The 13,291-nt window shown below is 39.5% G+C and overlaps 1 protein-coding gene across 1 annotated transcript; it reads right to left on the bottom strand.

Moving 5' to 3' along the window:
* Positions 1-499: 499 nt before the first annotated feature.
* gnl1 (guanine nucleotide binding protein-like 1) lies at positions 500-12,281 on the bottom strand. The gene is made up of 12 exons (XM_012870359.3): positions 12,083-12,281; positions 9,413-9,560; positions 8,363-8,499; positions 8,089-8,240; positions 5,084-5,155; positions 4,015-4,207; positions 3,830-3,928; positions 3,534-3,710; positions 3,164-3,342; positions 2,763-2,949; positions 922-1,062; positions 500-816 (listed from the first exon to the last, which is right to left on the bottom strand). The coding sequence occupies exons 1-12, from the start codon at positions 12,153-12,155 to the stop codon at positions 551-553; spliced, it is 1,824 nt and encodes a 607-aa protein (XP_012725813.2). The 5' UTR covers positions 12,156-12,281; the 3' UTR covers positions 500-550.
* Between the last annotated feature and the right edge of the window lie 1,010 nt (positions 12,282-13,291).

Genomic DNA, 13,291 nt, shown 5'->3' with positions numbered 1-13,291 from the left:
TCCGCAGCCTCTCTTTGAGCCAGAAAGGCGGCTCCACCAGCGATTGCTTTCATATTAAGTGTCTGAATCGTTTCGTCATCTTTTCTGAACTTTGGCATCCCAGCTATGAGGTCGTTTTTTCTGATGAAAAGATTGAAAACCCAGTTTGGTTGATGGCGACGGGCTCAGGGAATTCATTTTTGCTCATTTGTCTCAAGAGATTGGTGTGCAAAATTGAAAAAAATAAATAAAATTGGATTCGAACCGAAGCCGCTCCTGAAAGCAACAGAGAGGTTCGAGCAGCGAGGACGAACAAGCGGAGCGGAGGCACAGCGGGGAATACGTAAATATGCTGGGGAGGATATATGGAAGGGGAAAATAACTGGAAGAAAGAAAGAAAGAAAGCGAGCAGTTTTTGTTCATGTGCAAATGAGAATTTGATGAGTGGAAATACAAGCAAACCTGAGAAGGAATGCAGGTCTAAGGGGGGAGAAGGAATGAAAAGTGCACTGAAGCAGACTAGGGGAAAAAGTAGGAACAGATATTTCTCTGCATTCCTCTTCCTTTTATTTCAATCACAGTCATTTTCCCGTAGTACATTGTACATGTTGACAGTGAACCCGGACGGCTTCTCGTCGTTCCGCCTCTGATGTCCAAACCCCTCGTCTTCGTCGTCGCCGTCCTCGTCGTCGTCAGCATCCCTATCCTGCTCCTCCTCGGGCTCTGAGCTGGATTCTCCGTCCTCCTCCTCGTCCCGTTCCGCACCTCCTTCCTCCTCTGCTGTCCTTCCTTGAAGAGCCATAATCTCGGGCAGGTCCGGGTGATTTTCCCAGTGATCTGTTAACCATGAATAAACCCCCCAAAAAAGAGGTGAATTCCAGCAGCCAGCCGATTCAGTTCTTTAAATGAATTTGATGCGATGTGAGGAGCGACTCCTGGTACCTTTGAGGCAGCTGTAGCCGGGCGGTCTCAGACAGAGACACAGTCTGCCATCAATCGCCAACCGTAGTAGACTGTTCGCTGAGCGATAAACGTCGTTGCGAGCCGCTTTCGCCGTTTTATAGCCTCTCCTCTCTGCCCAAGCTGAGCAACGCAAAGACAGAGTAAGATCTTTAATAGGAGCCGTCAGGGGGATCATTACGGCGTGTGATAATATTCCTAATAAATGGGTGTTTACAGGCTTCCTGTCGTCTATTTCCTTGACAAAATGAAGTCTAATATTAAAACCTTCAAATTAACGAGCAGTGGCCCTGCAGCCAAACTGTGTACAGCTCATTTCCTCTAACAAAAAGCTAAAGCACATTAAATGGAGCTAATTGGGCTAGCCGCTAAAAAAGGGTGTCGCTGTATTTTAAAAAAAAAAAAAAAAAAACACGAGTCAAGTATCGATATCTACAATAAGTTACTGCTTCAAAACACGTGCGGTCACACCGTTCCTATGATTTAAATTAAGCTTTAAAAAAAGCTTAAGGCAAGATCGAGCTCCCCATTCCCCACCTGCTGCTGTAAACTGCTGCTCAGCTGGCTGAAAGGCAATTATTTCTTAATTATAAATACAGCAAACCCATTTGCTTGGAAATATTATGTCCAAAACTGCAGCTATACATACTTTAGTTTTGCTTTTAATTTATATTCACTTTTACATTTTTGTGTTCATACTGTAGTACTTTTACTCAAGGTTACCATACCATGTGAACACCACTCCATGGATAACACCAAGAAATCAGAATGAAAAATAAAACTGATTTTAAAAAATTTAAGCAAGTTTCTGCCTTTAGTTCAAGATTTTGTGTTTTAAAAGGTTAGACGCAGTGAACCCGTTACCTGCAGCTGATTGTTCTAGTTGTTTTGTTTAGTATAAATCCAGGTAAGTTGGACCCTGAGAATAAAGCCAACGGGACCAGGATCTTCTATCGCCTTAAAACTCCAACCTCAAAACCACCGTCAAGGTAACATTTTATATCCTTTTAAAAATCAGTGTTACATCTTTACTGGATGGCTATTTACACAGAGGTTAAAGATTATTTAGACAGGAAGTGTCTAAAAATTTGAGAGAATTAGACAAGTAAAGCATTTCCAGTCTGTCTGCTATAATATATATATATATATATATATATATATATATATATATATATATATTATATATATATATATATATATATATATATATATATATATATATATATATATATATATATATATATAAAAGCTACAATAACATGTTTTGTTCTCAGCATGTGTCACACAGGAAGATTATTGGTGGCACACCGGCACCAACCCACCTTCATTTATCTTGTAAATAATTACTAGAATGTTTTTAAGAGTTGAATTTAGTGATAAATGCATTGTGATCCGTTCAGTGTGATTTCCTGCTATCTCAAGGTTTGTTACTTTCGAAGACAAATCCAATCGACAGACAAAAATATATAACAAGATGAATTCAGTTACACGGGTTTTACTTTGATCCAAGTTATAATACAGAGCATTCAAAATCAAATTGGTAAAAAGTTTTAAAGGAAGCCTGGTCGACTGCATCCAGGCATTAACTTGACAGCAATCCCTTATACTAAGCAAGGCAGGTGGCCACAGTAAAAAGGAAGAATTTCCTTTTAACATGAAGACACAGGGGAGCTAGAGAAGACAGAACCAATATTTTCTATTTGTCTAAATCACCAAATCCCAGTCAGAAATCCTTCCCCAGTGTTCACATCACACTTCTTAGTGTCAATTACAAATGCCTAATGCAACTTAAGCACTCACTGTGGGAACAAACGTCACCTTACCTTCACACACATCCCAGGCGGTCCAGCTCGGCTCCGCGGCACCTTGTTCTCTCTGCTCGGCATCCTTCTCTTGCAAACTGGGGTGTTTGAGCTTCAGCACAGAAAGGTAAGGGATCCTCTCGCACAGATAACCGACTGAAGTGTAGGGGTCTTGCAGCTGGGCGATTGGGAAAATGCCAGCTAGAATCTTAGGAAAAAAATCAATGAGAATGATTTAGAAGCAGGATATCAGGGAACCGGGACACGCAGCAAAAACTAAAAACATTTTAGTCTGTGTAGCCGTCGTAGAAATAAAACAATTCAACCTGAGATCGATTAAAACTGAGTCTTATATGTCAAACATGTACGATTAGAAACAGGTAAATGAAGTCGGATTTGCAGCCAAGAACAGAAAAGAGTACCTGCAGCTGTTTATTGACGAGGGAGGGGAAGACGAGCCCGGGGCAGTCGCAGAGTTTGACTGTCGGGGTGAGGTAGTAGGTCTGGAAGTATTTGGTGTGACCTGGCGTTCGGGACACGCTCACAACCTTCCTCCCAACTAGGCTGTTTATTACAGTTGATTTACCAACATTAGGAAAACCTGGAAAAATGAGCCCAACCACAGGTGAGTATTCAGCGAAAACTAACATACTACATAAATACATTTTAATTCTAATCTGGAAAACCTTAAGTACTTGATTGTGTTTAATTTTTATATCCTAGATGACTGAAAACCCGCATCAGCATCAAATCTAGAAAGATGTTACCTTAGAGCTTCCTGATGAAACTCACCTATACAGCCCAAAGTGAGAACTCCATCTTTGTAGCGCTCCTGGGTGCTCATCTCCAAAGCGCTGTCACTTTGATGCTCCACCAACACCGAGTCGGCTCCGTCGTCATGCGGCTCTCCATCCAGCCGCTCTGAAACAGAATCTCTCTGGATCTTCTGCTCCCAGCTGGTCAGGTCAACTGAGAAAGGGAGATAAAAGTAACGGACACACCAAGCAGTTTGACAATCAGGTTGTTTGTCACGATGAAACATCAGTTGCATGGATAAAGATTAAGAGCACAGGAACTCTGCTTCTCACCTTTTCCCGCCGTGATCTCTTGACAAGCCTTAAAGAGATCTATGAGACCTCCAGCCCGATGCAAGTCAGCCTTCTTCCTCATTCTCTTCTTCTGCAGCACTTCCAGAGAAAAGATATATGATAAAAGAATCAAATATTATAAATATCCCATTACGACAACAAGGCCTTCATTACCCTGACCTCACCTGTGTTGTAGGATTGTCCAGGTTGGGACGTGAAGCACACTATTTCCAGGTGAGGAAACTGGGAGGTCATGTAGTGTTTCCAGGCCATCACCAGTGGAGGAGGACACAGGTCGACTTTGTTCAACACCAGGATCACCTGCTTATGTTGATCCGTTGTGATGTAATGGTACAGATCTGGAGGAAACTGCAGCACCTGAATGGTAACAGAAAGACATATTCGTCTTTCAAAGGGCACGTCGAACTGATTTACCTATAAGAGTACTAACTTTTACACCTTCTTCCAAGCCAAGGATCCCAGCTTACTGTGCTTTTTGCCTATTATAAAGTATAAATCAAACTCTCTACAACTCTGTGGCGGATATTTCTAAAACGCTCCAACTTAAACAAAGAAAATGGAAGTTTGCTAAGGAGTGATGGGGGAAAGAGAGAGAAAAAAAGAGGGGGCAAAATTAAACAATGGAAAAACAGATTAATGAAAAATGGATAAGTATAAATGGATTATAAATGGTTAAACAAACTGATGGACTGACAACAGTTTGGATGGATACATGATCCAATAGATGGTTGAGAGGACAGAGGGATGGACAAACAAACAAACAAACAAACAGATAAATGGATTTAACTTTCAGAAAACTGGATACCAAATAAGGCATGCAGAAATATAAATATTACTGATATACTAATCCAGACCTGGAAAATATACTGGGGTACTCTTGGTTGATTTAAATGCAAAAGACAGTAGACAGAGATTTGATCTTGCAGATTTTACCTCTGCATGTATAGAATAAAAGCACCAAATACATTTCATTCCTATAAATATTTATTGTTTTTGTTATGTTGATGGTTTTGATTCTTGTCCTGACACTCCCCAGGTAAAAAAACATTAAGCTTTCATTTGGCAAACGACAAAGAGATGTTAAAAGTTACTCCACATTTAAATGAAGACATAAAACAATTGGAAAATATGCCAGATGAATAAAGGGAAAACAGCATTCTGAGTATTTTTTGTTTCTGACTCCACCTAGTGGCGTGATCGGTTATGACAACCTCACCTCACAGGTTCACCTACCGGGTGCCTTATGTCAACAATAAGAAGGACGACATCAGACATTTCCAAAACCCTCCATAGCTGTCTCCATGTCTGAAAGTAAGCGAAAAAAAAAAAAAAAAGATTTACATATGTTGATAAACAGTAACGGTTACTTTTCATCTTGCTCTTCTTCAGCTCCGGAGTTAAAGAGGAAATTAGAAGATAAGGACCTTTATTGTCACACAATGGGGGGGGGGGGGGGGGGGGGGGGGAATTCAGCCATGACAGTGGTAAAAAATATCTACTTATAGATTAAAAAAAGTCTAAATTATATAAAAAGGTGCACACATGCTCATCAAATCTGTGATGAGCATGTGCGAGACAAACACATGGAGAGAATATTGGACCACAACATGTTACGACGCATGAGGCGTATCTAAATGGAAGATTATATTGCTCCATAACTGCTAGATGTATCAATAGGCAACTGTTTTCTTACTGATGCTTCCTATTAGCTTATTATATGTGTTGATTAGAGGTCATAAAGTTAATCACCATGTTTAAAAGCCTCTGGAAATTAAAAAAAATGTTTCTCAGTTTTGCTGTAAAATCAAAATTGGTCTACTTTGACAAGTCGTGATTGGATAAACCACAGCATCCACTATTACAGGGTGTCTACAAGTATAAACAAGTTAAATTTAATACTTTTTAAGACCTTTTAATACCACTTCTAAATGAAATTTAAGACCAAACGTACGATGGAAATACAAATCAAAATGACTGTTGAGTTTAAGAACATCGACTAAATGTGTTTAATGCGAAAAGACAAACATGTCATTACAGTCCCATGAACAAATGCTTATAAAATCAAGTAAATATATAAAATACTGTTCCTTCAGAACAAAAATAAATAAAACAGGGGTTGCGGGGGTTGCTGGAGCCTTTTTCCCGATATAAAATAATTGTAGCCGTCCAGTGGTTTCAGGGGCTTTCGTGCTCTCTCGTCTGTACTGGCCTGCGTGTTTATAAGGCAGCTGTATGTCGCGGTACGGAACACTTGTCAGCATTTCCCAGACTCCCTCCGTCCCTTCAGGCTTTTGCTGTGTGGATCTGGCAATCTGATACCATCAACCATCAACTTACTCTTATAACGATCTTGTGATACGTTATCTGAAGAAGAAAAATACGTGGAGAACTCGTCAGTTTCTCTGTTTGCGTCCGCCATTGTGTTCGCCTTTTGCCAACCAGTCCGGCGTGCATGCGCGAAAAACCCGCATCAAAACAATAACAATGAACTACCCTATAGGCCACCGCTGCGGTGCCGGTGTTATACATTTACATGTACATTTGCCAAAAAACGCACCCCTGCTATTTTACTGAAATATACACTTGTAGCTGATTTAACATTTCCTACATGTTTACAAATGTGTTCTAAGCTACCAGTATGAATTTCATGAGTCTGGGACAATTTTTAGATTAAAAACATAGGGGGTGCATTTTTCGGCAGCCATTTGCCAAAAAACGCACCCCCTGCTATCTATGAGGGGTTGGCACTTGTATGACTTTATTCCTGTATATCCATGTGTAGTTAAAGGATAAGGGTCAGCAAATGCAAATTCTGCCCGTTAAAACAATGACAGGGCAATTGTTGCTGTATGATCTGCAGCTCAATTTGGAACTTTTAAACAGGCTTTTGAAGAACTTTGATAATTTGCTGCTGTAATATTATAGAATTTTCAGAATAAAAAGCTAGCAGATTTGCAGAATCAAAAACAATTTAATAAATACAAGTATAGAGCATTAAGTATTGTTAGAAAGGTCACGCTATTTTCAGGAAAAATACATTATTGTATGAGTTAAGTTCTTTTCCGTTTTATTTCTCTTTCTTTGTAAGTTTGAAATGTCCCATGCCCCTGAAAGCACCATAGCTTTCTAACAGTAGCGAATGCATCAAACTGGTCTATGAACGCTGTGCTGTTTACTGTAGATGCAGTCTGATCTTCCGTTTAAGACAAAGCTTTGCAGTTTCAAAACTCACGTCGGTTCTCACGGTTTATTGTTGTATGTGAATGACGAGAGACCAAAACAAATAAATCAGCCGTACCTCAGATAAAAACTTTGGATTTAATGGTGTTCATTAAACCCGTACTTTTGTAAACGAATCTGCCAAATAAACACCGTTTTTTTCACACAAGAGGTATATTCAAACGTTTTGATATCACTAATATAAGAACAAGTAACTCCGTTGGTCACATTTTAATCCGTTTTCTTCGTCGATATTCAGCTGTACAGAGCGAGGCGTGCTCCCGCGACACCGGCCGGCCGGCGGGGTTCGCGCACCGCTGCGGTTGCTGTCACGCATTTTCCCGGCCCGTCCACCGGGCGATTCACACGAACGCGTTTGGCGTATGTTGTTCCACAGTTCTACCAGTAAAATGGGCGCCTGGACATCCTCTTGCGATAGTTTAACAGCTGAAAAGTCGGTCATATCGTTGTTTCTGTTGCATGTGTAACGGCTGGTTGCTACGTGCGCTCTCACACCATTTGTCCTACCTTAAAGGCAAGGAGCGTTGCTCATAAGATGGTGACGTCACGTGCGTACCGCGCCAACAGTGCTCGGTCTGTGGCTGATGACGTGTCACGAGCACACGAGCCTGCTCAAGAACGCATATTGAGAAACGGCCATCGACAACGCAGCGCATAGGCTACCGGAAAAAAATATTCGACCTAGCAGAACAGATTGCCCGTATTTTCACGGTGACGTGACACACCAATATTTAAGACCCATGCAAAATTAATTTAAGACAATTTAATACTTTTCAAGGCCTTATTTTGAGGAAAATTGATTTACGACTTTTTAAGACTTTTTAAGGACCCGCGGCCACCCTGTATTAAGAGTACAAAATAAAGAAATATATATAAAAAAAAACATAGCAAACTTTTAAAATCGTGTATGATTTTTGACTTGGGATGTAAAAATCTATTTGCGGGCATGCAACTTAATAAACATTTTTTGTGGCAGTCCATCATTGAAGCAAAGTTACCTCCAGATTGTGCTCAAAGTGGCTCAGAGAGCCGGGTGGGTTTCTGGAGTGCAGGTCTTGCAGGTAGTCTTTGAATGACTTCTCTTCTTTCCTCAGCAGGCTCTCTCGGGTCATCTCATAAGTCCAAGATGGTCGCCGTGGGAAGCAAAGACCTAACAGAGGATAATTACTCCTCAGTAGGTGAAGAAGTGACTCATTGCTTCCCCGCACTCTGGTCATCTGGTGTGCTTCAAAGACAGGTCGTAAGAAAGAAAGAAAAAACAAAAAGACAGACCTTTCTCTGCAGGGTAGATTTCATTTATGTTGACTTCAAGTTCTTTATCCGACACTGGTTTCAGCACCGTCTCCATGGCCAGCCTCTTCCTCCTCTCCACCTCCTCTCTACTCTCTTTCTCAAAGTGAAGTCGAAACCTTAAAGTAGTAGAGAGCAGCACAGTTTTGTTTTTCTCTTGTTAGTACCCGAAGCTTACGTCCAGTATTATCAAATATCTACCGTTTTTATTTCTGTATGACATCAACAGAAAGCTGGTAAAAGGAGCTTATTCAACTCTTACATCAAACCTTATACAAGTTCTAGTTTGGTTCTTCACGTTTCCTGCGGAGGCGTCACTCAGATTTTGTTCCGAGTTGCAAACTCAAGAGTCAAATCAAAGCGACGTCCTTTCAGCAAGAGAACACGTCCGTCCCCTGGACTGATTTTGTATGTCACCAAACTGAGATTCAATGGGCCAGCAGAGGTGCTTAATGCAGATGGAGAACTTTAAAATGCATTATCAGCAAATTAAAATGAATTCATACAAAGAAAAATGTTACATAAAAAAGTATTAAGTCTTTTAATAAACAGGCTTTTTGCATTCGCCTTAATTTCATAGTAAAAAGGACCAAATCTATCCAGTGAGTTGAACTCAAACGCGTACTTTGGTGCAAACGAGTTGGCTTTCTTAATTTATTAAACTTGGAAGTACGAGGGACCCGAATCATGTTATTATGCTGATAGACTTTTTTGTTTTTGGTTTAGTTGAGCCAAAAAGAAGGTTCAAACTGCGAGCCAATCCATTTTTTGGTTTTGGAAACAGAATCATTTACACATCGCTTTCCTACAAAAAAATCTGACTACTTGTTTCATTAAAATATTGCATAATTGCGAGATGTGCTATAGTAGATAACAAAAGGAGGAAAATACATTTGCTTCTTGATGACTGCAGCATGTAAAGCTTTTCCAGTGTAGAGGATTGTTCAAATCTATAAACAAAGCTGTAGAAAGGAGCCGTACCGTAGAAGCTCTTTCATTTCCAAACTAAACAGCATTAATGAAACGGCTTACTTGTTAGGATCATATCTGCCATCTCTGCCAATGGGCTGCTGATTTATTCTTCTGATGTCGGTGGTCTCGCTGTCGGACGTGTCTGACTGGCGTTCTCCTCCTCGCTCCACACTCGCATTGCGGCTGCTTGGACCAGAACCTGTGTCACCTGGCAGACGAGGTTGGCGTCAAAGTCAAACTAAAGCGAACCAGCGATTAGGGCTGGGCGATATGGATTAAAAAATAAATATCCGATTTTATCATACCAAATCCGATTAATCGATTTTTTCCTCCTTTTTGTTTCATAAAAAGAAATTAAACAAATTATTTTAAAAACCTTGCTTTTTATGTCAAGCATTTCGTCAGGGAGTTGACCTGGATTCAAAGTGCAACTAAAAACAAGCTGTAAAACATGCCAGTTAAACAAGATGGCAGCCGTGCCATTATAAACAATGAAAATATAACAAAACATTTGCTGCTAGTTGTATTACACATTGAGCTAAGAACAGGCTTCACTGCACTTGTGAACTTCAAATTAAGTAAAAAAAAAAAAAAAAAGTAAACAAGTAAATGAAGTACCTCGCATTATGGTAAAAAAAAGTTTCCACTGAACAATATTTTGACAATAATTTTGCCTAAACATATTCAGCATCACATGCTGTTCTCTTCATGGAAACCCAATGAGTGTATTGGCAAAATAAAATCCAGATTTACCAAAAATGAAATCTTAAAGAATTGTAAATTCGAATTAATCGATTAAATCAATTTATCGCCCAGCCCTACCAGCGATGTGTTCTGGTTTTACAAGCGGTCTGTGAATACTTGTAAAAGGTTGAAGCTCATAAACCCTTGAACCGATCCAGGTCGTGTCACGTTACAAGTAGCTTCAACAACAACTTCAAAATGCATTTTACTGGGAGGAAAACCTCCGCCTCGGTCTCCAGTCCGCTGATGCTTTCAGCAAGTTTCTAACCCAGAACTGCCCTCTGATTAGCTTCTTCTTTCCATCACTCAGACCCGCTTTAATGTGCCTGATGGACAAAAGCATCCCCACCGCATGATGCTGCCACCACCACGGTTTACTCTGCGATCGCGGTGCTCGTTTCTGTACCAAATAGCTTTTAACACGTCTAATTTGGGCCTCCTCTCACGCTAGCACTTTCTTCCACATGCTGCTGCGTTCCCTACATGGCTTGTGACAAACATTAAAAACATCAACTGGTTTTCCCTTTCCACTCTCTCATAAGGGCAAAATCTGCAGATTATGCACCACTAACAGTCGACCTGTAAACATATTCTCCCACACGAGCCAAGGATCTCCTCCATAGTCACCACGAGCCTCTTGGCTAAGATAGACTTTATTGATCTCACAGTGGAGAAATTCACGAATGGCTGCTCCCTTATTAATGTTCTATTTATCATCCTCGTCGGTTTAGATGGACGGACACCTTTTAGCAGTTTTGAAGATATACTGACCTCGTTCCCAACACGCTGCTGTATTTATCCTGAGGTCATGTTACACCCGGGTGGACGCTTAACAAATTAGGTGGCTTCTCAAGGCAATTGGTTGTACCGTATTGGAATTAGGAGTATCAGATAAAAGTGGCTGAACTCAAATGAATGCTCTACTTTTCAGGGTTTTAATTGTAAAAAACCTTTGGAAACTATGCATCATCTTCCTTCAAATTCAAAATTATATATAGAAAAAATATTGTGCTGATCCATCATATTACATCCTAATAAAATGTGGTTTCATGACAAAACACCAAGATGTTACAGCGGGTATGAATACTTTTAAATTGCACTCTGCCAACATCCAATCATTTTCTAAAAGTAAACAACACAATTATTATCAATGATTGTTTATGAGGCAAAAACAGAATCGAAATCAGTGATTACATCATGGTCCACATATATTAAATTGCTTTATAGACTAACTTAAATACTTCAATTCTATGAAGCTATCTGCTCCATGGAATTGAGGTACCTTTGCAGTTCCCTTAAGACAACATATAGTGCAAATATTATAATTTACTTCAAGCCTAAATATATATATATATTTTTAAACACCAATAAAATTGTTTTTGGGGCTTGTGGATAACAAAAAAAAAATTGCACACGGACATTGTTTATTTCTGTGTTTACATAGTGCAAGCCCTTGTTAGCAAAACTTCTTTATAAGCTCAATTTGAGTCGATTCAGACTCCAACATAACGCAATTAAACCCAACAATAACAATACAATTCATGCTAAGAGACATATGCCAATATATTCGTTAGTAATACATGTCACACTAAATAAAATTAAACAGCAAGCGGATGCTACAGGGGCTTGTAAAGACAGTTTAAATGTATTGAGTTTGAGACCAATAGAACCTGGCCCCACTGTCTCTACAGGCAGCAGCCCACATGTCTACTGTTTACGTGAAGGACGCTTCAGCCTGATAAGTTTGCCTTTCAACTTCGACGTCAGGTTACTGTATAACAGACATGACGCAGTCTGGACAAACACCCGAGTACCTTCAACAGAATAACCGACTGGAGTAATGTGCTAACTAAATATATTAACGCTACGTTCCACCACGGAGGGACGTAGTTAACCAAAGCCTGAATGGAGCCGTTGAGCTAACTGCTAATGTTAGCATGCTAATGCTAAAAGCAACAACATTAAAAAAAAAAGATGTCCAGTTACCTCTCTTCCTCTCGCGTTTGACTTGCAGCTGTTTCTTCTTCTGTTTGTTGCTAAATGGCTTTTTCCGAGGCATAGTCAAAGAAAATAAAAGTAAGAACGCTGATAAATATATTTAATAGCTATATGATGTGTGTCGCTGCCCAGCGCGTAGCACACGGCTTTCTAATTGCCGTTATTTACATGAGTGAAGTTTCTGGACTCCCACACTATTTTTTTTTAGTGACGTAACGTCCACTGCAGACTGCGGAGAATCATGGACGAAACCAAGTTAAAGGGTCGGCAAAACATTCAATAGCGTTTATATCATACTCATTTATTTAAATGGTATGTCCTTAAATTAGAAAAAGACAATAATCTATGACCGGTCCTCCGTTAGTGATAAATACATTGAAATATGTTGCTAAAACTACCGTTAGCCACCCCCCCCGGGAACTCCAATGGTACAACCCAACTTTGTAAACACCTCCTGAACGTGCACATTCCAGCAGGCATGCGTAAACCACCGGGGAAGGTCGTAATATTTAATCAAACCACATCTGTAGTTTAAGATATCAAAATCTAGTTTTTATTTATCAGCAAACCTCCCGCTCAGATTAATATTCATAACAGTCGTAAATAAAATCAAAGAAATTTAAAACGGTATTTACTTTTTATATCTCCAAAATTGGGATTTTAAATAGAAAAATGTTAAAGCTGCAACTGTTCTAAAATAAGAAGTGTGTTTAGGTGGCCATGGTAAAAGTTTAAGGAAGGAATTTTTTTTAAAACTTTGCTATTTAAATATCATATTGTAAATATTTCTTTACAAAATATTATGTATATAATACATATAATTCACAAAAATATTTAATCATCTCAACTAAAGGTTGACATTCAGTCAAAAGCGCTGTGAAATAAATTAAAATATAGAAAAATTTTTCCATCCAAAAAGTGGTACCAGGGTCCTCTTGGTAATTAATAGAACATTGATTTATAGAAGATATTTCCACTGTGCTGTTAGATCCTTTTTTTAATCACATACATCAACTCCAATATCCATGTTTTCCCTTCCATCCAAAATATTTATTTCGAATGATTAGATAGAATGGAATCCCTTTTACAACAAATGTCAGATCTTCAATTCATGCATGCTCCCATTCCCACTTCAGATATCGTTTAGGGATGCTCTTTGTTGACGAGACACTGATGATTTCTAGGGGGGGGAAGCAC

The sequence above is a fragment of the Fundulus heteroclitus genome, chromosome 3 (assembly GCF_011125445.2).
Source record: "Fundulus heteroclitus isolate FHET01 chromosome 3, MU-UCD_Fhet_4.1, whole genome shotgun sequence".
NCBI lineage: Eukaryota > Metazoa > Chordata > Actinopteri > Cyprinodontiformes > Fundulidae > Fundulus > Fundulus heteroclitus.
The sequence above is the reverse complement of the archived record's forward strand: the minus strand, read 5'-3'. Positions and strand labels throughout refer to the sequence as shown.